The sequence below is a fragment of the Coccomyxa subellipsoidea genome (assembly GCF_000258705.1).
Source record: "Coccomyxa subellipsoidea C-169, whole genome shotgun sequence".
In the NCBI taxonomy this organism is placed as follows: Eukaryota; Viridiplantae; Chlorophyta; class Trebouxiophyceae; family Coccomyxaceae; genus Coccomyxa; species Coccomyxa subellipsoidea.
The window spans coordinates 739643-763679 of NW_005178042.1; the positions used below are offsets into that span (position 1 = coordinate 739643).

The window sequence follows — 24037 nt, forward strand, 5'->3', positions numbered from 1 at the left end:
TTCATGCATGGCATACTACATCTACAACGTTTGTGAGAATGTCTTCTTTGAAGCCAAATCCTTTCCCTTGTCAGTTGTGTGCCTTTGCCCCAGATACAAATCACCTCCGGATATTATAATGAGACCAGGGAGACTCAGCGCAAGCTTGACCAGATGCATGGCTGCCAGGTAAATCGCTGCTGAGTATGCAAGCCAAGCAACCGAAGTCCTTATTGTCTCCAATTCAATGTGTGGGCTGAACACATACAAGAACATGTATTGCTCCACTTGCATGCGCAGCAATAATCCCGGAAAACAAAGATCCCAAGAATCTCACACCTGTCCGGCCAAGTGCTTGAGGTCATGGACGATGAAGTCCATGCGTCGCAGCGGGGCGCGCTCCAGGGCCGTCAGCGCAGCCTCGCATGCGTTGCCGGCCGCAGCGCTGTGCTCCAAAACAGGCGCTGCCAATGAGGCGAAAGCGGCGCTCGCTTCGCGCTCTGCATGCGCGGCCGCCTCAAGAGCTGGCGCCGTCACTGCCAGCTCAGCGTCCAGGGCCGCCAGCTCATCGTGCGCAGTGTGCGCCTGCGCAGGGTGACATCAGCACCCATCAGCCTTACTCTCCACGCATCTTGCGATTAATTCTGTTACAGGTCGGCAAACCCCGAGGCAAAGGCCTTGGGGCATACACGCAGGGCGTCTGCAGCTACGTCTTCGGGGCCTACGAAGTCTGCAGCTCAGTACTGCGATACCTTCTTTGATCATCCTTGCTGTGGATTAGTGTGACAGTTCAAACTGGTCGGGGCATGGGCAGATGATGCCAGACATCTGAGAAGGGAAAATTCTTTGGATGGGGTGATTGCTGAGCAAGTCTGGGTCACCTCGCTGACTGCGGCTACGCAGGCGGTGCAGAGCAGCTGCAGCTGCTGCATGAGTGGGCGGTAGCCCTCGCAGCCGCCCATCGCGCCCGATGCGCCGGCCCACGCCTTCCCCTCCCTGCGCACCATTCACCCAATCAGCCCATGCCAAAGAAACACACACCACTGTAGCCACGGGCCACCACCCATCACAGCCAGCTCTCCCTCTACGCTTTCACGACGCAGTATGGTGTCGCACCATTAGTGTCTGCATGCATTCTTGGCCAGCAAAAGGAGTCGTTCCCGTTGATTCATCGAGAATAAGATGGTGAAATGGGCTCTGCATCACGACTGCATGCGTGCATGCCTGCTTAGCCGAAGAGGAAGGCCCCCATTTATCGAGAGCAAGACGGCGATGCAGTCATTGGGCACTAAATTCACCTGGACAGCTCCAGCTGTAGCACCGCCTGCCCTAGGCGCATGAGGCTGGCGGCCTGGTCGCCCGCAATGGTCAGCCACTGCCGCCGCAGCTCCAAAAAGTGGCTCAGGTGTGCCGCCGCGCCCATCGCCGCCTCGCCCGGCGGAGAAACCGCTGCCTGCACCCGCAACAAGGTTTTTCACCACTTATACATCACACCATGAGGTCAGCTTTGGGTCACTTTGTCGTGTCATCTGTGTTGCTGTGCGGACGCTTCTGCTCGTGAGAGAAGCTCGCCTATCGCTTCAGCATACACTTTATCCCTCCATCTCAACATTGGGCAAGCACCTGGATGAATTGTGCAAAGTTCTGCTCATGAAATACAAGCTGAAAGAACATTTATTATGGAGCACAGTTGAGGACCAGCTTTTTAATATCAGGTGACCAAAAGAAGGTGTGTTGGTGTGAGCAGGCGTGCCTGCAGCGCGGCTTCGGCGGCGGCGGCGTGGGCGGCCCAGGCGGCGAGGGCCTCGTCAGCGCCGGCCAGCGTGCGCAGCGCAGCATCCAGCGCCCCCAGCAGCTGCGACCGCCGGTGCCGCAGCGTCCACCCCTGCTGACCCTGCACAGCACGGCAGACTTTCAAAGACAAGGCAAAAATTAGCTACAACTTCGAGGCAATGTGGTTTCAACATGGCTTCACTTCCCCGCAGAGCCCTATTTCAGGGATCCATACAGACTTTGTAGAGTACAAAACGTGAGACAATATGGTGTCAATGTGGTTTCTAATGATTCTCAGCTTTCCTGCACGCTCTGACCCTCCGAATGATAATTCATACTGTCCGCACTGCAAGTCGCACCACTACACCGAAGCACGGCAAGCGATGTATGTCTATCAAGACGCAACACAGACTGCATACTGGCTGCGGACCCCTGTTGCTTGACATCCTAAAAGAGGCCTACCTGAGGAGCCACTTCGATGGGTGGGCCCAGTACTCCAGCAGCTGCTAGGTCAGGCTCGTGCGCCCACTCGTACAGAGCAATTGCAGCCGCATTCGCAGCGGGCTGGCCTTCAGCCTGCATGCATCACAAGATGACTCTGTACACAGCCGCATGCAGCATAAATCTTTCCTTTTTGTCAAGATCAAATCCAGAGAAAGGAGCAGGGTTCATGGATGTGCAACTTCTCACCTGTTGCAGAGCAGCGAGCACAGCGCTCTTCTGCAGCTGAAAGGTTGCATGCGCGCCACACGCCTCCACGCAAGCCTTCATGAGACCCAGAAGCTCTGCTCCCTCTGCAGTCAGCTCCTGCATGGCAGCTGACCTCTGCCGCTCCAGTCTAGCCGGGGCCATGTCTGCTGCTACTACACCAACAGCAGCCTGCTCGTCATCAGTGCTGCGCTCATCAGCTTCCAGCGCTACAAGGCTCTGCTGTGACGAGCTGGCAGAGCCTGCATTGCTGTCCGTGCCGGACATCTGCTGGCTGTCAGACTCCAGAGGCTCATCCGCGCCTTCGAACCCTCCGTCAAATCCCATGAAGGGCTCCAGCTCCAGGGGTGTCATTGCTCTGTCCTGCCCTGACTCCACGCCCAGGCCCGGTCCAGGGGGCGTTCCCTGCTGCTCCATGCTGGATTCCAGGGCTCCCTCGGCCCCGCCTGCCTCCTCGTCAAAGTCCAAGAAGGGCTGGAGGAATGGCTCCGTCGCCTCTGCCCTCAAACTCTCCGCATGCTCTTCATCTGCTGCACCGCCCCACGCTTCCACCTCCCCAGCCTCTGAAGGGAGCTGCTGCTGCATGGCTGCTTCATCCAGCCAGTCTAGCCCCTCTGCATCTTCCTCGTCCACTGTTGGCCCCTCCTGCTCTAGCCTGTCTAGCTCCTGGTCCGCAGACTCCAGCAGAGGGTCTGCCTCCAGCAGTGCGGCATACAGCTGACTCCCATTCAACCCCTCAGACGACGTGGGAATCACCAGGCCGCCTGAGGGGAGTGGCTTGGCTGCGCTGTGGTGCATGCATGCGATCACTGCAGATGTGGAGCGCAGCATGAGGTCTCCCAGGGCGGTGGCAAGGGTGCTCTGCAGGCGGGGCAGCACTGGAGGCTGCTCCTGTGCTGCTGTGACATTGTGTGGCTCAGAGTGGGTGGACTCCTGGGAAGGAGTGTGTGGGAGTGCTGCATGCCCGATGGTAGGGAGAGGCGGGCCAGGCTGCTCGAAGCAGGATCGCAGGAGATCGTCCATGAGCCTGACAGAAAAGACTGCCGCCTGCCAGCCCTTGAGATCAGACAGCAGGCTTGCCTCATCCTGCACGTCACCATGCATTTTAAATGTTACTGGAAAACCAGAGCTGTGCATGCAGATCACTGATGCAAGGAATGCGTCCAGCATCTCTGCTCCCTACACGTGTAGCTCTTGGGAGACGCTGAATAGATTCCCCAGGTCATGTTCAGTATCTCCTGAGAAACACACGTGCAGGGAGCACATACATTTGGTACCATCTCAGATGTGGTGAAAGTGACATCTGAGATGTAGCCTAGCAGAAGCCCAGCAAACAGGAACAGTTCCTACCCGTCTGCTATTGTCTCCATCAAGGAACAAGCCGCGCAGGGACCTGTAGAGGTGTCCAAAGGCAGGCAGAATGGGAGACTGGGCAGCCGGAGTCTGGTGGAGCCCAAACATTGCTTCAAGCTGGTCCACGCATGCAGCTGCCCTCTGCTGGAGGCCCTCAATCTCCATTGCGAGGGCCTGCACGTTGGCATCAAGTTCCTGCTCGCGTCCACCCTGCAGGCATTGCCCCATTTCTTTTGAAGTCTGACCAGAGGCTGTCCAGTGTCTGACCAGTGTCAGAGTCTGATCAATGTCCAGAGTCATGCATGTACGATTATAGGCACTTACATTTGACTGAACTACCCAAGGATGGAACATCAGAGGTCACAAGCTTGAGGGCGCATGGTGTGTTTCTCTCTTCAAGGGTCACGGTCGATTGGAGGTGCGTGCCTGTTCCTGCGTGACAGAGGTGCTAGGAGCTTCCTCCCGCGGCTGGTGAGCCAAGTGACGGGCCTCATGCAAAATGCTCTCTACTGCTTGCCTCAACCTGTTGATCGCTGCAGCATCCTGCATAACCCCACACACTCACGCATGTTCATTGCCGACCTTGGGAAGGGTGGTAGCAGTCCTGTGACCCTGTCATCAGCTAGACACAGTGGTGAGACTGATCAACTAAGTAGAGACAGAAGACACTGGCAGGGTACATATATGGGGTTCACCTTGAGCATTGCAGCATTTGGCCCTGCCGCAGCGCAGCCCACCAGAGCAGGCGCAAGCAGAAGGTCGAAGCTAGCTTGGGCCTGAGCAGCGCAGGTGACCCTCGCAATCAAGGGGTGCAGCAGAGACTCGTCACCTCCTGCTTGCAGTATATCATGCGTCAGAAAAATCAGTCATGCATTTTCCTTATCTCTCCTCTTCCAAGCAGATTGATTCAACAAAGCAGGTAGCGAAGTGGATTTTACCAAGAGAAGCTGCTGGCTGAAGGAAGCCACCTGTGGCCTCCTTTGCCACCTCTGCAATTCCCAGCAACAGCTGCAGGAGTTGTTCCAGTGTTTTCTGCCTTGACTGATCCTGTGCACAGAAATTCAATGTGAAAACAATGTCCAATAGAGCAAACACCATTACATTAAAAACAATGCCAATGCATTGCGCTGTATGAGAGGTGGAGTTTTGGGCATGCTCACCTGGATCCAGGAGAGTCGATCTTGCAGGAATTCAGCAAATGCTGGAGAAGCAGAGCTCAAACTGGCTGCGAATTCTTGCTGCAGCGCCTGCAGCAGCACCGCCCTGGCCACCTCAGCAGTCTCCATGCCCTCGCTTGCCTTCTGACCCAGCTTCTCGCCCTCACCTGGACAGTTTGCCAATAACATCATAGTCAGCAAAATCAATATCATTGAAGTTTGTAGGAGATTTGATTCTTTGAGGCTGCGCATCAGTCAGCGACGTCCTTAAAGCTGAGAGGAGAACAAATGAGAGAGGTAGTTAGGAATTTTTACATTGGGAGGCTGCTGTTGAGGACAGTGTGGTCTCGGCAGCCACATGCAGTGCTCTGTAGCCTTTCACTGCATCATGCGCTGGTGAGAGGAGTGGCGCGTGCTCCCATGCCAGCTGGAATGCTCCCTGCAACAAGCGTCCAAATCAATCATTGCCAGTGCATTCTGAGACAATTTATCTGGGTTGACACAGCCCTGCTCATACAACAGATGCTATTGATGGAATACTCCATCTTTATTCAACAGAGTTTCACAATATGCAGTACGGAAAACAAATTCGAAAGTGTTGGATGGGGAGGCTGGCACCTCTGCTGCAGCTGGCGAGATGACACCTCCAAGGCTCCTGTCGCATGCGCCAATGGCAGCCACGAAACAGCCGTCCCACCTGGCATGGTGCGAGCTGGCAACATAGTCAGGTGGCAGAACCTGCTGCAGCGCAGCTGCATACTCCTGCACGCACAACATCCATCATCAACCACTCCAAACTCAACATGATGCAAGCATCACATGCATGCACCTCACTTGCTCTGCCATCCTTCTGTGCATCCTGCCCTTATCATGGCCGTTCGGAGGTGCATCTGCCAAATAACAGCCAAATTATGCCCAGCTAAAGATTTGGCATAACAGAAAGGTCACAAACCTGCAGAGCGGCAGTGGCAGCAAGCATGGCCTGGTCTCGGGCAGTGAGGAGTGCAGCCCCCTTCTCGTCCACAGCCGCACACAGGCCCAGCAGATCCGGCGGGGGTCGGATTGCAGACCCCAGCGCAAGGGGAACGACAGCCCTCGACGCTGGGTTCCCCACAGGGCTCACCAGACCTGCACACGCACATGCCCTCCCTAATCATGAAGTAATTCTCGACATGCATGGCAACATGCAGATGCATGCCACAAGCACAACTACATGATCACTTTCTGCCATGGCCATGGTCATCACAGGAGGCGAAGATACCATATCGTGACACTCAGGCAGCGCTAAGATGTGTTCAGCAGTGGGATCAAAGAGCTGTGATGAGGAGCACAAAATCAAGGCAGCGCACCCAGGGGAGCACGGCTGGCGCTGGACAGCCAGTACTCTGTTGGAAGGCTGAGCTCTTGGAGCGCGCTGCTGCGCAGCTTCTGCACCGTGTACGCATGCCGCTCCGCCCATCCCCTGTCCCAACACATGACCACACATTGTCTTTAGCACAACCTTGCGCATTAGGACACTTTCTCGCCACCTTTCCCCCAACAACTCACGGTTTTCAGAACAGAGCATCGTGCGAGTCGGACATTTTAAGTGCACCAGGGGCTCCTGGTGTTCATTGCATGCCAGCTGAGCTGTACAGATATGCGTCTGGAGAGCAAATGCTGGAGCTTTCTGCAATACCTGCACTCGCGCAAGCCCTGCTCCACGGCCGAGCGCAGGTTGCCGATGTCGCGCCGCATCTGACCTTCTGCCGCCTGTGCCCCGGCCAGCCGCTCGCGCGTTCCCTCCATCCGCGCCTGAGCCCCAGTCAGGGCTGCCTGCGCACAGCATCATAACACACCTCTATACGATTGAAAAGCCGAAAATGTCACAAACAAACACTTCTGGAATCAACCAAGACGACGAGGTCATTCCGCATGAGGGGTCTCTAAAGGCAGCCAGTGTTGCTCCTCAACGCCTTGCTCACAGGAGGGATCTTATAATGCCTTGAGACGCCCTCCATGATGGGCCTCCATGTGCTGGTTTGACACTAACCTTGCGTGGGGGCGAGCCGCTTGCAGAAAGAAAATGTAATTTCCATTTTCTTAGAAGTTGTCTGGGGCACACAGGAATAAAGTATACCTGGTGGAAGACAGCCTGCTCACAGGCATGCTCTGCGGCCTGCAGCGCGGCAGCGGCCTTCTGGAAAAGCGGGCTCCACCGCTGCAGAACCTCCCCGGCTGCCATGAGAGCCTGAGCCAATGTGCTGAAGTGGGGCAGCAGCAGCGGTCCGGCCTCTCCGATGCGCAGGCTGACAAGTTTCAGAGTCACCGCCAGGTCAGCCTCCTGCGCATGACAACAAAATCTCAGCACTTGTCCATGCAGTCTCAGAATATTTTGTGAAAGCTGCTTCAAATACTAGGTACAATCTTGCCACATCTCACATGATTGAATACCTCCAGGATCCATGCAAACAGTTGGGTCAGTTGGGGGAAGTTGGGTGAGTTGCTGGGAGCTTGCCTTGTGGATGACTGACATGTGGTGGCCGGAGGACAGGTCAACAGATGAGTCATCGAGGACTGAGAGCAGAACGGTGCTGAGCGCGCTCTCAGATGCGCGCAGGGCTGCCAGCGTTGCTTCTGCCCCCAGACGGAATGTGCCCTCAACCCCTGTCACTCCCAGCGCTGCCTGCAGCAGGCACCAGCCATGCAAGGTTAGGTAAATGACAGACTCTCACTGACAGCGTATCGCCAGATGCAGCTATGCTCCTTGTCATGATACAAGTCTGCAAGATACTCGTCAATTGATGCTCTCAGATGCATGGTTATTATCTGCTGTTTGCCAAAAGGAGAAGGACGGGTTCAATGCAAGGTGCATGTCATCTCGTCTATTTCAGTACGTCGAGGTGGGAAGAGGGGCGGACCTGCATGGATGGAGTCAGCCGGAAGGGCACAATCTCCGGCACGCGCAGCTGCCGGCCGCGCTCAAAGACCACGTTGTAGTCGATGTGGACCAGCTCGCCAGTGCGGTTGTCGAGGAGAATGTTGTCCAGGTGGCGGTCTCCAAGCCCCATCAGCCAGCCAATCTGCACAGTATTGCTTTTTACCTCAACACTAAGGGACATGAATGTGACCGTGTACTACATCGTTGAAAACTCATTGTGTGAGGACAGTCCACGATTATGTTTCCGATTCGACCCGGCCACATTTCTCAGCCACGAATGCAATGTTTGATACTGCTCAGATGCGCATATTATACCGTTCTTCTGTGCTGTACATAGCCGCATGCACACAATGTGATCCAGCCAGCTGTCCATTGCCAGTGTCAGTGCCTGTTGTGCTCTGGTGACAATGATGTAAAGGTCAAGTAATTGGCATGTGCGGCAACGTGCCCAGCTCACCATGCTCATGACAGCGGCCGCCCGCGCATGCGCTTGCTGGCGAGCACACCAGTCCCCCGGCCCGGCAGCGCCGGCGAGGATCTCGTGCGATATCATCCTCTTGGGTGCGTTGCGCATCAAATCCCTCACCACCTGCTTGACCACCCCCGGAGGCCACTCCTTCCTTGGGGCCTGCGAATCAATGCCCGCTGCCTGCGAATACAAACATACCTCCTCAATCAAAGAGGAACCCGTGGTCAATCTCTCCTAATTAGAGGCATCGAAATGGAAAAGTCTCCGCAGGGTTACAGGGGAGTCTTATGGGCAAGGGGATAGATATTGTACCTTCAGGGCAGGTAGCAAGCTGCTGTAGAAAGCTTCAGTTGGCGTGGGCAGCTTAAGGGCTGGCTGCGCGTCGTCTGCCCTCGTCGATGGCTCAGCAGTTGCATGAGAGGGATCTGCAAAATCAAATATAGAATTCAAGGGGTGCGGAGTAAGAGCAACAGGCGTACGTGTCCTGCGTGCTCAGCTACATTCCATGATACTGACTGCCTACACATGAGGAATGCAGAGGTGTATCCAATGGCCGTGTGATTTTAAATTTGCAGAACATTATGCAGTCACGAGTGCACGTCACTAGTGCATAGTGTTGGTCAATACAATACCTGCAGCTGCAGCCATGGAGTGGCGCAGGGATTTCTGGTAGAGGCCAAACAGGGGAACTGTGTGCTCCACCCACTCAATCAACCCAGTGCGCGGTCCCAAGGGGATGACCCCGAAGGTGCGCGCATGCAGCTGCCGGGAAGCTGACACGCTGCAGCCTCGCAGGACGGCGTTTGAGCAGCGCAGCAGCTGCATCAGCCTCTCATCCAAGCGCAGCTCCTCCCGGCCCTGCAATGTTGTGATGCTCATGTTATTCATATTTTAATCTTCCCGAGACATACAAGAGGCAGTTTCTCCAGAGCAAATAGGTGTCATACTGCAGCATGCATGCATCAAGGACAGAAGGTATCATGCAAATCAGAAGAAAGGTTCTCAGCAGCAACACACATGCAAATGCTTTGCACGGTCTCAGGCAGCTGTGCCTGCCTTCAAAAGTGTCCTGAAACAAAGGTGACGAGCTGTACCACAGTACAAAAGGATAGCAACTACTAAAAATTAGAGGGGAGAAATAATTCACCTTGAGAAGGAAGGAGTAGCGTGCGCCGTTGCTGCCGCGGAACCACAGGCGCTTGGGCCGCGTCTTGGTGCCCAGGATCTCTACCCGCTCATCCACGCTGACAAGGATCGGGAGAGCACTATCGGCGAGATGCGCTGAGTGGGTGGCTGCATGCTGTCCTGGGATGGGCAGCACTGAGGCTGACAGTGCCGCCAGGCGTGGTGAGATGTCCGCTAGCTTGACCAAAGACACCCTGTGAATTGACCGCAAGTTCCTCAGTCACAAGGCCCAAGTAATCCCTCACTGTCAAATTCCCCTTGGCCATTGCACCAACAAGACCCAGATACTTGACATGTTCTCTGACATGTTCAGAGACCTTAATAAGGAATAGGTTGGATAAGAGCAGCTTTGCCCTGAAGCTTTTGACAGGGTCATTGGCACAGGGTAGCAGTGCAGCAGATTTCGCATCCAGAAATCAAGGGGATCGGATGAGTCACCTGCAGCGCCGTTCAATGCTGCCGGCCAGCACATGCAGGGGCTCTAGGAGGTTCGCCGCCGGACGGCTGCCGGCGTCGAAAAGCGGCGGGCCGGCGCAGCGGAATGCCGCAATCGCGTCCGTGAGGGCCGCCGAGAAGCTGGCGTGGAATGCGCGCTCGTGGGAAGTCTGCGGCTCACGGCTGATTGTTGCTGCTGCCGTCTGGTCCAGCATCAGCACTGCTGGCGCCATCATGTCAGCATACCTGCTCCACACAGTACCCATTTAGCCTCACAGATACACCCATGCTCCATTCCTGTTGTAACCTCTTTCTGATTTACATCATCAGCAAACATTGGGCTATACCTTGCTCCGTGCCACTACTGTGTCAGACTTTGTGAATCTGAAGCTTGCTAGGAAATTGCAGATGGATCAATGCTGAGCCATATGATGCGCATGTCTCTGATCTCATGCGAGCCCTTGCATGCATGTATAGAAGCATAGTTGCATGAGCTATTATCAAGGTGCATGACAGACACGCTTTATTTGACAGCAGATGGAAGGCAAGAAACTTGCCTCTTTGCCATCTTTTCGCTGATATCGGCTTGGGGGTCCTGCATGGCTTGCATGTGGGCGGTCTCGCGCTTCAACGCCCCCAGCCGCCGCTCCACCTCGGCCTATAAGGAATACACCTCATCCTTAGTCATCAAGCATGGGCTATAAGTATGACTCACACTGACAATAATTTGATGAGATACAGCCAGCAGCGCAATAAAAACACTCAGCAGTGAACATGCTGTGTGCGAAAGGCAGACAATAGGCTGCAACCAAGGCAACATTACAGACGAAAAATTTGGCGCGTCAGTGAGCAGAGCGCACCTGCACTTCCTGCAGGGTGTGCACCCATTGCTCGTCCCACAGGCTGGAAACTCGCGCCAGCTCATCCACAAACATGCTCGCCTGATCAAGCGCTCCCGGACTGCGCTGCCTCAACGGGTCCAGCACCCTCTGCGCCTCTGCACCCGACCCCCTCTCACCTGCTCAAGGACGCGTCATACTCTGTCTCAGCGCAGCTGTAGGACACTAACATGTCCATGTGAACTTCTTTTCTAAGTTCATTTCGGGCTTTCTGACAGCATTATCTGTGGGAAGGATGTACCAGAGCGGCGTTGGGTTGCCAGGGCTGGGTAGATGACAGCTGAGGGCGAGATGGACTCCAGCCTGATCAAAATGCCAGACACTGACGCTCTCACAGCTTCCTGCAGAGGTCATGCAACAAAGCGTGACTTCTTGACCGAGGTCAAGCTGACTCTTGCACAGGCACCATTATTTCAACACACATGTGTGCAAGCGCTGAACGTACATTTCAAATTGCTCTAAATAGACCAGATGTGCTGCATTTAGATCCATCAGAGAAGTCTGAAGAGTAAGCCCATACACTTGCGATGTTGTGTGGCTGAACAGACCTTTGGGTGGCCCAGGTAAGAGAACAGCTGTGGCGTGACAGCGTGCCACAGGCTGACAGGGACGCAAGCAATGGCTCTGTCAATGGCCCCAACATGGTTCTGTGTCTCGCCCAGCAGATCTGCCTGCACCTGAAACAGCAGAGATCGACATCAAACAATCGGCAACCATGAACATGCTTTTCGGGACGTGCTCAACAAAATCAGGCCGGATATGGCGCGGAACGAAGTGACGGAGACATGATGGGCAAGTGGAAGAGCACCTGCAGAATGCGCAGGAGCGCAGCTATGTGATCTTCTGAGCAGCCTGACTGGCCGCCAGACAGCCCAGCACACTCAAGAGCTGCGCAGTATGCCTGCAAGGCTTCCACTGCATGCTTATCTGAGGCCGCTGCTACTCCTTCGCCAGCTGGCACTTGCCCGCCACTGTGTGCTGTGGCTGGCTCAAGCGAATCCTGCAGCCCTGACTGACCCTCTGCTTCACTTCCCACCCTGGCACGCTGCGCATGCTGTGCAAAAAGCCAGTCAGCGTAGGCCTCCCACGCTTTGCCCGCTATGACAGAGCCCCGCGGCGCGGCCGAGGCAGCAGCAGCAGCGTTCAAGCACTGCGCACGGAAGGCATGGTCTCCAGTTGCCTCGGCTGTTTGCAGCGGCTCTGCGGGGCCGCCAAAGATGTGCGGCGTGCCATCAGAAGTGACTGGATGTGCACGCTCGCGCAGTGCAGTGAGCTCAGCAGGTGGCAGCGTGACAGACCAGGATGCCAGACGCAGGTAGGCCTCCGCGCGCAAGGACCGCCCTGCATTGCGTTGACACTCATTCTTGTCATACGGTTCATCTTCTATTACAGATTTGTGATTAGCGCCCACAGCAGGAAGCACACAACAGCATGCAATGCCCCAATCTGGTGCATGCACTCGTGAGCGCCCACCTGCAGTGTTGCGCTCTGTGCCCATTGCAGTCAGGCTCTGCGACAGTGCAGCAGCCTGGACTGTATGTGTTTCATCAGCTGCATCAGTGCCCAGCAGCAGCAACCGCTCCATGTGCACCCTCAGCATAATTTCCTGATGCATGCCTGCTTCTGTAGCCCGAGCCAATACCCCTGTATTCTCACTCCCCGACTGATTGCTGATCTGCTGCGCTGCCACCCTGTTGAGCAGCCGCGCAGCGACAGCTTCATTGCCGCTGCGCCGCGCAGCCGCCGCAAGATCCAGCAGCAGGCAGCTGCTATGAAGCTGCTCTGAAGCGCTACCACCGCCGCCGCCGCCGGCTGCTACGCGCAGGACGCGCTCTGCCTGAAGCCAAGGCCTGACGTCCGCTGCACGCCCGCCCGTCCCCAGCCTGGAGTTCTCCGCGCTGTCAGGGCCCCCCATCTTGGTGGTGCCGAGTCCCATCAAATGCCGGCTTTGCCAGCTCGGGCCTGCGGCGGCCTGTGCAAGCTGGCTGCTGAGCTGGCGCAGCAGGTCCTGCCGACTCCCGCCCTGCAGGCACGCCTCCACAGACCGGCAGAGCAACGCGGCAAGCCAGCTGTCCGCCAGCAGAGGCGCGGTCGCCGCCATGCCCTCACCGGCAACCAGTGCCAGCCGCGCGCCCAGCCGCTGCTGCTCTGCCCTGATTTCCTCCAGGGCTGCTGCCAGTGCGCTGCTTTGGCCTGGCTGCATAGGTGCTGGACCTTCTTGCACACTGATCTGCACTTCTCCCCGGCTCCTTCGGCTGTCCCTGCCAAGGATCTTCACGCCAGCTCTGATGGAGGATGGCTGGTCCGATACTGCAGCCGGGGCAGCTGCATTTGCTAGAACCTCCGTCCGCACGGCGCCTGGGGGGTATCCAATCTGCAAGGCCACCAGAGCCTTCAAGAGGACTACGTCTGACAGCCCCGCAGATGCGTGCACTTGGCCTGGGACGGATCGAGGGCTGTGCGCAGCTCGGGGAGTGGGAGCTGCTGTGCCTGCGCCCGCCTCCTCGCCGTTCCTTGCACTGCCCGGCGACCAGGTCTTGAAGAGCGCTGCTGCCTTCTCGCTGTCTCCTCGGTCAAGAGCAGCCAGAGTTCGCGTGCACGCTGAGGCGCCTTGCACTGCAACAGGAAACACAATTTCTAATTGCATATTTTGAACATCTCAAAGAAGTGCACAGCCTCACACTTTCCATGACTAGATGCACCATGTGCTCAAACCCACAGATGTCCCACAGGCATAGCCTAGGACCTGACATGTGCCCGACCAGCATTCAAAGCCCCACCTGTCTTGGAGCTGATAGCATCCAACCCGTCCCAGTCGGCAATGGCGGCGTATGCAGCGGCGGCTCTGCTTGACAAGAAGGCGACGCCCTCCGCAGTCATGGATGCTCCCGCAGAGCGCAGGGTCTCCAAATAGATGCGCGCTGCTGCCTGGTAGCTGCCGCCTGCCTCGAGCCGCATGCCCTCCATCCAACCCAGCGCTGCCGGCTGGACCCTGCAATTGGACACCAATCACGTCAACACAATGTAAATTCATGCAGAAGAACTTCAATTGATCAACAATGGTGCTGTTTGCCGTTGAGGAGTGTGAGTTTGTGTAACAATGACATGAAGCTGACAGCACGTGTACCCCTCACAAGGAGCATATGCAGCCCACCTGGTGGTTGAAAACAGCTCAGCAAACGCCTCAAGGACGTGCGCATGGAGACCCCCAATAGTGTCTGGGTCGCCCATCGCGCACAGCGCACCGCACGCCTGGCGCAGCGTGCTCAGCACCTCGCGGCTGAGCTTCTCCAGCACGTCAGCGCCCGCCGCCGTCTGCCTGGACTTTTGATGCGCTCCCGCCTTTCTGGAGGCCGAAGGAGGCCGGCTGGCGGGCTCTGGCCGGGCGGCAGCGGCGGCCTCCTCGGAGCGTTGCAGGATGCGCGGCTGCACCGCTAGCGGCACAGCTTTCCGGCCGGCCTGCTTCTTCCTGTCCGGCTTGGAAGCCTGCCTGCTGCGCTTCTTCTCCTGCGCGCTTGGCTTCGCCTTGCTTGCTGCCGACGCCGCGCCGAGGGAGGGCCAGTCAGCCTGACCGAGCGGGGCCGCAGGCTCAGCGGCTGACGCGGCCGCCGGAGGCTGCGGCGCTGCGGGGGAAGGTTTGGGGGCCGGCGGCTCGGCAGGCGCGGGGGCAAGCAGTGCCGAGGCCTGCCGCTGCAGATGGAGCAGGTGCATGCATGCGTGGAATGCCGTGGCGCTGTGCTTTTCGCATGCGGCTGCCAGCCGCAGCTGCAGCGGTCGCATGCGCGCAAACCACTCCTCGCAGGCCTGCAAAATCCGTACTCTGGTCTCAGTTCCCCGAAAATTTCTACATTGAAGCACGTCTGCTTTGCCTGATGCAAGCGCAATGTCCCCTCATGCATGTTGTTCTGTCTCAGCAGAAAGCACTTTGGTCCGTAGAAGGGAAGAGTTCCCAAAGGAGAGCTTACCTTGCAGTTCTTGCCGACAGAGAAGAAAGATGTGGCTGGCAGAGGCGGCGGTGGGAGAGCGCAGCTGCCCTCGCATGCAGCCTGCACCTGGCGCTCCAGGGCAAACATGAACTCCAGGAAGAGCCACGTCGCCTGCAGCTCCGTTGCAGAACCTGCACATATACCATTTGATTTTCACTCGGCGTATGATTCCGCAGCCGTTGCAAAAATTGTGAAATTGCCAAGCTCAGCAAAGGTAGTGACAGCAACCTAGCAGGCATGTGCAGGACGGTGCTCGCAGGGTGCAAGACCACCGGGAGGCTCACCCTTGTGTGGTGAACTGGCATTGCTGAGCACCCTCGTCAGTCTTGTCTGGAGCCCTGCCTCCAGCGCAGCGAAGGTCTGAGCCGGGCCGCCGTAGTGCGTGCGCATTCGTGCAGACACGCACTGGCGAGCGCTCTCCTCCACTGCCCAGCAGGCCGCCTCTGCCTGGCTTGTTGGGCTCCTGCAGATCCACAATACCCATCAAACATCAGTGGTGCTTAAAGCTCTTGTATTTGAGGCTTTGCAGTATGGCAGCTGCAGCAACACCCTCAGCTAAAGCTGCTGTTGAGGCCGTCGTTCCCACTACTGACTTGTTGTTGAATCGTACTTTTCACACATGTCAGGCAGTCCTTGCAACGGGAGCCAATAATTCTTGGAGAAAACGTGTGTGCAGAGGGGAATGCACAGTTCAGATGCACAACAGCAGGATACTCCTGCCAATAGCGTTGAAAAGGGAACACACTAATGTTTGCCTCACCTCAGTTCGGCAGGTTGTGTGTCGTCCAGGCCAGGGCAGGCGCCAGGAAGCTGCGCCAGCCACTCCATCATGTCGGCCTCCTTCCTGACAGGCGCCGCATCGGCCGCGGCCGGCCGCGTCAGAATGGTGGGACCGGCCTGCGGCCTGATCAGGAGTGCAGGGCTGGCCTGGGTGAACCAGTCCAGCACTCGCGTCAGCTGCTGCGGCTGCAGAAGCTGCCGCTGCGGCTGCTGCGCCAGCTCAGCGCGCCACGATGGCCGCACCTGCGCGCTTGCATCCTGATGAGGAGGTGGTTCATTTCTTTAGACGATAGCATGCAAAGGACCACTTTGAGAGGAGGGCGCACATGCTGCAGTAGAGGCAGGCAACAGGAGGAACTAGTGCCAATGCCGGTGGCAATGCGCGCTAGGTGGGGCTCAAGCTCCGACAGGAGGCCACGCCACGGCCCCGCCACCGCCGCTGAGACGTCCGAAAGCCGCTCACAAGCTGTCTGGCCCAGCTTCACCAGCTGCTCATCAGTCACACAAGCCCATACACCGCTGTCAATCATGTCTGGTGCACCAGGGACAGCCGCCTGATCAGGAGCGGTGTCGGCTGCGCTTGCAGGTGCGAGCAGCCGCCGCGCATAGTCAGCGGCTCTCCTGCGCAGTGACTCATCCCCGGCCTCCGCGAGCGACAGCACTGCTTGGACTGCAGCCTCACAGAAGCTAGTCGCTGGCATGCGGCCTTCCTGGCTTTCACTGCTGCAGACAGATGCTCCATCCGCCTGGCTGAGCTGCAACTGCTGCACAGAATACCCCAAGCTCTCCTCTGCTGCGCCAATGCCCTCTCCCAATCCACTGTCGTCCAGGCTGCTCAGCTTCTGATGCTGTGAGACGGCCGCTGCTGATGCGACCAGCCATTCTGCGGCAAGAAGGCGAACAGCTGGACCGTCGGCTCGGGTGGCTAGGTTGTACCAAAATGACAAAGCCTGGCTGAGGCTGACTGATCCTGGTTTTTGCCGGCTGTCTGGGGACGATATGGACTGTAGCAGCCTGAGCACTTCCACCCAGAGCAGCGGCTCTTTCTGCATGGAGCCTGTGCATGCACAACAGCAGGCACCGGTTAAGGAGGGCCTCTGACTTTGACTGTCCATCACTTAGAAGAGCAAAAACCAGAAGATTGCATGATGTTGTATCATGAGGCCAATGGAAGAAGTACCTGAAGGCTTGCAGATGTCATGAAGGCCTGCCCAAATTGCTGCAGCATGTAGGTTCTGCACTGCCACCTGGCTCAACAAGCTCAGGCTATACCTTGCCATTGTCACACCTTCCTTAAACGCACCTGGCAGCAACAGGACTGTGTCAGAGCTAAGCACCTTCCTTCGAATGCACGAGTGCTGCAGAAAGGGGTTGAAGTCGTTTGCAGGCGAAGGTTGCATGCCACAAAGTATAATTAAGATAAGTGTTGCCACCATCATACCTTCCTTGGTGACCCTGCTCAGCTGTGCACGGAGATCTGACAGGACCAAACGCAGCGCTGCTTCTCCTGTGATATGACTAGGGTGTTGCAGCAAGCTGAGGTAGGTGTGAGTGACGAGCTTGACCACTGCTATATCGCCCTCGCCCCTATGCCATTCACCAGAAACCGCACGTCAGTCCATTCACAGTCATCCACAAAGATCAACATAGCAGGGAATCTTCGCAAGGCCTTCCTCATGGAGGTTCACTGCGTACTGTCCGTTCACCTGAGTTGGGAGAAGGAAGAATTGGAGTCCAGGAGCAGATCCAGCATGCTCTCAGGGATGCGGGTGTTGCTGGAAGCGCCATGCATCTCCAGCATTGTGGTGCTGAGACGCAGTGCCGCCAGCAAGTCAGCGCTCTTTGCCCAGCTACCAGCGCCCTTCAGCACTTCCAGCACCACGCCGAGCACTGCCATGCAGGACGCTGTCACCGCGGCAGTGCCTGTCTCTGTGTCCGTTTGAATGGCAGACGGCTGACTGCTGTCTAATGCTGTGGCTGAGGGGTCCCCACGGTGTGCAGACATGCTGTCTGTGGCCTCGTGACCTATCACGCTGTTCATGTGTTGTCCCGCTTTCACACTACTGGTCTGTCCCCCTCTTATCGCTGCTTTGGGAGCAGGGTCTGTCTGGCCATGGCTGTTCGGTGAGTGGCCATGCTGCTGGGCAGCTCGGTGCTCTGGCATGGCCACTGTGAAGATGATGCGCAGGAAATGGCACATCTCCTCTGCAGTCGAGGGTATGCTATCAAACAGCGCGTGATACTGGCGTGTTGCTGACTGCATTGCTCTGGCCAGACGTTGGAGCAGCTCTGCAACCAGCAACATAATAAGTGAGACCATATTGCGTTGTCGACATGCGCTCAGAAATACACAACAGCACATTAGTATAAAAACCCAAACTATTTGAAGTTTTCAAGGCATGTTTAGCTCACCATGTATGCATGGGAGAGCTGATTCGCCGCAAGCTTGGATAATGGCTGTGATGCAGCTGCTGAGAGACAGAAGCTGCCTCAGGTTATCGATGGTGATTGCGTCATCCTGTGCTGAGCTAAGCCTCTCCACATCTGAGACCAGGTTCTTGAGCAGGCCCGCTGCAAAGCTCTGCTGCTCCTGCCAGATGGGCTGGAAGCTCATGAACGCCGTGTACAGGAGCGGCCTGCATGCATGCACGTTTTTATTTTATATCCTCTGTGGTTGCAGAAATCTCGATTTTGTAGTGATGTTGACCAGAAATGATACAAATGTGACAAAAATTGAGGCAAAGGACAAGGCAATCACCTTGTAGCATCAGGTAGGGTGGGCTCCAGGGACCACCCCAGCAGGAGGTCAACGAGATCCTTGAAGTGAGCGCGCAGCGAATGGATGTGACGAGCAGCCTGCATGCATGCACAGCACGCAATCTGCAGGACACCAATCTCTCATTATCACTCGATGAAACCAACAAAGATCAGGATGCAGCACTGTCAGTAGGTACACAAAGGTACAGCTTGCCTGGGTGAGGAGAGCCAAGAGAGGCGCGAGCAGGTGCACAGAGAGATCGTCTGATTCCAGCAGAGCCTGGCAGGCCTCGAACAATGCATGACCATAGCGTGACACTGTCTTGTCGTCACACAGCTGCAGCCCCTCCCTCAGTGCGGTCATGACCCAGTACATGGACCCCACATCTGCTGCCTTGCTGCTGTCGGCACTACCCTGCTGTGCGCTCAGGAGCGGTAGCGCCCAGTCAAACAGCAATCCTGGTGATACACCTGCATGCATGTGCTTGGGTGTAAGACATGCATGCCCTCTGCAATTGCCTTCCACATGCATGCTCTCTGCAAGAGCCCCCCACATCGACCAAGGAAGGTGAGAGACGAGGTCAAGAAGCATTATTGATTTTGTGGACCTGCTCACCTGCCACAATGGTGACTCATTACTTGGACCCTTTTTCATGGCAAATGCAGACAAGGGCTGAAGTGCTTCGCTTGCCTGATCTGGCGCCCTGGCGGGTGGCCATGGCCCCCAGCATGCCCACAACAGGTGCGGCCATCTGCCGCACATCTGCATTGCTGTCTCCGAGCAGGCCCAGTGTTTGGGGCCACATCACCGGCAACAAGCCATGCACTGTGCTGGCCGTGCTCTTGTCATCATCCCTCAGCACCTTCTGCAACTCCTTCAACGCCGCCACTCTGCGCGCCTGCTGCATGGAAGCTCGTCTGAGCTGCGCTGAGCTCTGCGCTCTCATCTTGTGGAACATGCTGGATGCAGTAATGTGGTTGTATGATGCGACAAGTCGAGAGGTCAGTTTGATCGATATTTTAGATGCCTCTAAGACTACAATAGGTATTGAGATAGCAGGCATGTGGGGAGAAATGCACCGAATTGCTGGAAGGTGTAATGGCTGTGCGGACGAGGCTCTGGATTGGGTTCTTCTGGGTTGGATCAATGGGTGAGGCTGGCTGCTCTGAGGGCAGCTGCTTCCTCCTGCCTGTCGGTCTAGCCCTCCCTCCCCTGCCTCTGCGTCCTGGATTGTCCATGAGACCTGGAAGAAGCCTTCCGCTAGCTTCCAGTATCCAGGGGCGCTTGATGTGAATTAAGTCCTGCAGCACCATTGTGATGCCATTGACGAAGACCATGAACTTTCCACTTAAATTTATGTGTTCCCCTGCAACACCGTCCCTGACTCCATGGTACTGAATGCAAAAGCAGCAGAAGGGTACCTCGACTCAGACTACAATCACATCAGCCTCCCAACCAGATCTCCAGGTCGCACAGCCTGATGGCTGTGTACCGGTGTATAGGATACGGCCCTTTGGCGATTGTGTTACCACACTGGGCCAAGTCCTTGGCTGCTGCCATGGCCTTGGGACAGGTGGCAAGCCTTCTGGAGCCTTGGAACCAATTTGATCGTCCTGTGCAAATTCACAAGAAATTGTCGTACAACATTCATATCCGCATTGGCAGGCCGTTTGCTTGTAAAGAATCCTATTGTGCTTGTCATGCAACTACTTCTACTACATCTGCTCAATTGTGCAATGCTAAAATACCAATGTATGGACACTACAAAGATATTTTTCATATTTTGGGGCCTGTATAAAGCCAACAAGACTGAATCTTAATCCATTGGAGTCAATATAGCAACCATGCCTTACCTCGTCAGTCTCTCTTGGAGGCTTTGCACCCCTTTAATCCCTCATTTCAGTACTGCGCACAATAATTCGTATCCACGACCTTGCTTTAGACGTTCGCTACACCGGATCGGTCATCTCTTTAGATAAAGTTGCAATGGGAGAGCATCGCACTGCATGCCAGAGGGCGCACTGCCAAAAATCAATCGGCGTTCCAGGTCCTTGAGCGGTCACGACAGATGCTTTCTCCTCACTCAAGAATTTATTTTGACTCTTACAATAAAGAGAATTACTTGACAACCCCTGCTCTATTCCTCCTTCATCCCCATCTTGAGGAGAGCGATCAGGCACTGGCCGCATCAGTTATCGCACCATCAGGCTCCCCTTTGCACCAATACTCAGCAGAGCAGGCACCAGACAAGTACAAAATAGTCCAAATAATATATTGTTGTTAGATCCAACATCAGATCAACAAGTGCGTGAGGCATTCCCAGGCTAGGAAAGCCTACACATTCCACAGTACAACCTTGGTAAGAGATCTTCCTCGCTAAGATTGTAGATGGATAACACATACAATTTTTATCTTGCTACTGGTCATCTGCTCAAGAGAAGTTCAGCGGATCATGGTCACCTGTTCTCATGTCCCACCTGGAGTGCCCAAGTCGCTCAACAATATGCAGGTGCATTCGCTCCAGCAATAATGCCGCCCAAGGAGCGGCAGGCAATAGACCTCAACACTCTGGATGCGCAGCAGCTTAGCAGCATCAGGGAACAGCTCGAGGAGGAGATACAGAGCTTTGTGCGGAGCTCTGTAACGCTCCAGAAGGCAGCCGGGGAGTTTGGGAGTTCTGGGCGAGCAGTTGAGGCTCTGAGTGAGCAGAAAGAGGGTGCGCACATTTGGCTTTAGCATCGAGCCTGTCAATGCATTTTGCAGCCCAGAGAAGACTACCAACCAGCTGGCATGTGTGCCCTCAGGCCAGCCTATGATGCTCCCTTTGACGAGCTCCCTGTACGTGGCTGGAACGCTTGCTTCCACAGACTCTGTGCTGATCGACATTGGCACAGGCTACTACATGGAGGTGAGAGCTTCCAGTTGATCAGACTTGTCTTCATGATAAAAGCTCTAAAATGCAAAGCCAGACCTGACAGCAGGACTCCGTTTGGGATTCAACCCTTTGCTCTTTCGACATGCATGTTTGTATATACGGAACTTTTGCTAATGTGTGCTCTTGCTGTCGCAGAAAAGCACAGAAGAAGGGGTGGATTACTGCAAGCGCAAGGTGATGTACCTGAAGGAGCAGCTGGATCAGATAGGGACGGCCATCAAGGACAAGCAGCGGATACTTACAGAGGTCAATGGAGCTCTTGGCAGGAAGGTGCAACAGACACAGCAGACTTGAGAGTCTCCTGTAGCTAACACAGCAGAAATGCTGACGATGAATGATACAAAGAACACATGCAGCTTGCTGTTGTCAAGTTGTCAAAAAGTTCCACTGCACATCTTCCATACGACGTTGGAACATCATATCAATGGGTAATGCTGCATGGAGGATAATGCCAAGGTCAAGTTGCTTTGTGAACATTGATGGCATACTGTACTGCTTCAAGACCCCCATCCATCTCCATGTAAATCAGTGAGTTCTGCGCTGCTCCATGCGTCATCAGAAGATTGTCTTGAGGAAGTCCATGTCCAGGCTGCGCATGAAGGGCAGGGCTGGGGCCTTCATCATCTCCTGAAGCTGCTTCTCAGGGCTCCTCCAGATCACCTCCAACTGCACATGACACAGCGCTGAGCTTGCTGCAAGCAGCTTCCAAATCTAATTGTGACAGAAGCGACCAAGGAGTTGCAGCTGCACAAATTCAGTGCCTTTTCTGTCTTTTGTATTTTCTTTTATGTCAAAAGCGCTGTGACTGTGCGCATGTTGAAAGGTGAAGCAAAGGCAAAACGTCGCAGGCTTGTACCTCATCTTCTTGAATGATGAGCTGCTCAGCAATCGCAGAAGAGAGGTCCAACTCTGCTCTGCAGTCATCGCCATGTCTGATGGCTGACACTGTAGCAGATGGCAGAGAGTGGTGTTTCTTCTGCTCTGCGTTTCTGCTGGTCGTGCTGATGAAGTCTTCCATCTTGGTCTGCCTCAGTACCTTGTCTGCCTTCGTCTTGCCAATGCATGTTGGAGGCTTCACCATATTGACTGCCTTTGCTCCCCTGCATGCATGAGAGCTACTTATAATAATGCACGTCAGTAGCATGTGAGATGTTTGTATCAGTGTGTACAAAAGATTTAGTTGAGATGCAAGAAATATGGCAGACATGTGACAAGGTGACTGTACGAGCAAGCCACCCACCTTTGCTCTGACCCAACAAAAGGTCTCTTTTCTTCACTGCATACAGCATGCTGCCAATCTTGCGCAGAAGATTGGCTGCAGCATGGCAGAATGCCTTTGAGCTGTCGGGGTACCAGGTGAGCTTGCAGGGCAAGGACTGTGTCCCTGGTCACAAGAGGCTGGACGGCCATGCTGATCGCCTTGGGGCATTGGAGCTGATGTAAATCTGCATGTAGGAACAAAGGATGGTCGCAGCAGCATTGATGCATAGGAGGAAATAGAATGCATGGGTCCTCTTCATGCATTGCGGGGTCTGCAGACTGCACCTCCTGAAGCACATGCAGAGACAATTTGAGCATCATCCTTCAAGGACCATGAGACATCGTCCAGTGATCTAGGGCACCATCCAGGAAGAGCTTCGCCTTTCTCATCGCTTATTTCTGCAGCAGGTTTGGGTTCCTGCAACAGAAACACAGCATGCTGATGCATACTTAGAGCATCCCATGTTTCTGCATGGGTCTGGTCCTGTGAGAATCTGATCATACGCGAGAATCTACCTCAAATCCACGCCTTCGCAAGTCCCTGGTCGTGATGGAAGGGCAAGCCAGTAGGCGCCTTCTCTTGGCAGCAGGCTTTGCGGCAACTGGAGCAGGGGGCTCCAAGGCTTCTGTCGTGGCTGTTACGACTGGTCGCACATCATCCTTTGCTCTGAATGAAGGTGGCTTGAATGCACGCTTCTTCACGGATAAGCTTCCAGCGAACATGTGCACGATGGCAAAAGATAAAGAAACGTTCAGCTGTTTTTTGTCTCAAACAATCCCACGCAGTGTATACTGTTCCCGATAGTAAGACTTAGATATGTTCACACGAGCGATTGGTGAAATGTCTGGGAATCCTATTGATATCCAAGGAGCCATATATGGCTAAGCCTGATCAGGCACCTTTGCATGCATAGTCTCAGAAGGCGATCGTGAAATCAAAGGGCAATATTTCAGCATATACAGAGAAACTCAGATCAACACTCTCCATTTATTCCAATCACGCGAGTTCGACAGTTGAACAACCTCAAAATTGCCTGGATGTACACCCCTGCCACCAATGCCCTGTTTTTCAGGCCCGCGAGCCACGAAGATTTTGAAAGGATTGCAACTCTGGAGGTGAACGCCTTTCTCTTAATTGGTATCTCAAAATTTGGATGTTTGCAGTCTCAGTCTGAGTTGACCAATATGAGAAGCTTATGCACCCACTCTGATCTGCGATCTGTGTGCGATCTGTATGCGATCTGTGTTGTGAACGCAGGAGAAAGGCTATCCTGCAGATGAAGCTGCATCAAGAGAGAGTTTACAGTTCAGATTGTCAGAGGGTGAGTTGACAGCCACGTTATTTTGGTTGACGAGCCTGCAGTGAATGGCACCTTTGAGGAATACTTAACTTACAAATCTATTGTGCTCTTGAGCTCAATTGACTTGTATTTATATTGC

The 24037-nt window shown here is 55.2% G+C and overlaps 4 protein-coding genes across 4 annotated transcripts; 2 read left to right on the top strand and 2 right to left on the bottom strand.

Annotated features, from left to right (window-relative positions):
• Positions 1–496: 496 nt before the first annotated feature.
• Positions 497–2666, bottom strand: COCSUDRAFT_31939 (hypothetical protein; the record flags this gene model as incomplete). The annotated part of the gene is made up of 6 exons (XM_005651654.1): positions 2443–2666; positions 2215–2328; positions 1733–1873; positions 1278–1432; positions 861–975; positions 497–564 (listed from the first exon to the last, which is right to left on the bottom strand). Coding segments are annotated over exons 1-6 (674 nt in total), but the record flags the coding sequence as incomplete, so codon positions are not given.
• Positions 2667–11209: 8543 nt separating this feature from the next.
• On the bottom strand, positions 11210–16759 carry COCSUDRAFT_83444 (hypothetical protein; the record flags this gene model as incomplete). The annotated part of the gene is made up of 10 exons (XM_005652311.1): positions 11210–11219; positions 11967–12078; positions 12352–13494; positions 13659–13870; positions 14033–14568; positions 14844–14995; positions 15149–15327; positions 15625–15902; positions 15971–16527; positions 16753–16759. The coding sequence occupies 10 exons, from the start codon at positions 16757–16759 to the stop codon at positions 11210–11212; spliced, it is 3186 nt and encodes a 1061-aa protein (XP_005652368.1).
• A 3758-nt stretch (positions 16760–20517) lies between these two features.
• COCSUDRAFT_64101 (Prefoldin-domain-containing protein) lies at positions 20518–21879 on the top strand. Its single transcript, XM_005651655.1, has 4 exons — positions 20518–20761; positions 20912–21118; positions 21207–21310; positions 21473–21879. The coding sequence occupies exons 2-4, from the start codon at positions 20932–20934 to the stop codon at positions 21629–21631; spliced, it is 450 nt and encodes a 149-aa protein (XP_005651712.1). The 5' UTR covers positions 20518–20761; positions 20912–20931; the 3' UTR covers positions 21632–21879.
• Positions 21880–22249: 370 nt separating this feature from the next.
• On the top strand, positions 22250–23324 carry COCSUDRAFT_31941 (hypothetical protein). The gene is made up of 4 exons (XM_005651656.1): positions 22250–22437; positions 22578–22782; positions 22883–23015; positions 23114–23324. The coding sequence occupies exon 2, from the start codon at positions 22625–22627 to the stop codon at positions 22778–22780; it is 156 nt and encodes a 51-aa protein (XP_005651713.1). The 5' UTR covers positions 22250–22437; positions 22578–22624; the 3' UTR covers positions 22781–22782; positions 22883–23015; positions 23114–23324.
• Positions 23325–24037: the final 713 nt, after the last annotated feature.

What these genes read in the sequence shown, in the direction of transcription:
- COCSUDRAFT_64101 (XM_005651655.1), top strand. Translation starts at nt 20,932, where the DNA reads ATGCCGCCCAAGGAGCGGCAGGCAATAGACCTCAACACTCTGGATGCG. An exon ending in TCTGAGTGAGCAGAAAGAGG is followed by an intron (nt 21,119 to 21,206) that starts GTGCGCACATTT and finishes GTGTGCCCTCAG; the next exon opens with GCCAGCCTATGATGCTCCCT. An exon ending in GCACAGGCTACTACATGGAG is followed by an intron (nt 21,311 to 21,472) that starts GTGAGAGCTTCC and finishes TTGCTGTCGCAG; the next exon opens with AAAAGCACAGAAGAAGGGGT.
- COCSUDRAFT_31941 (XM_005651656.1), top strand. Translation starts at nt 22,625, where the DNA reads ATGCTGCCAATCTTGCGCAGAAGATTGGCTGCAGCATGGCAGAATGCC.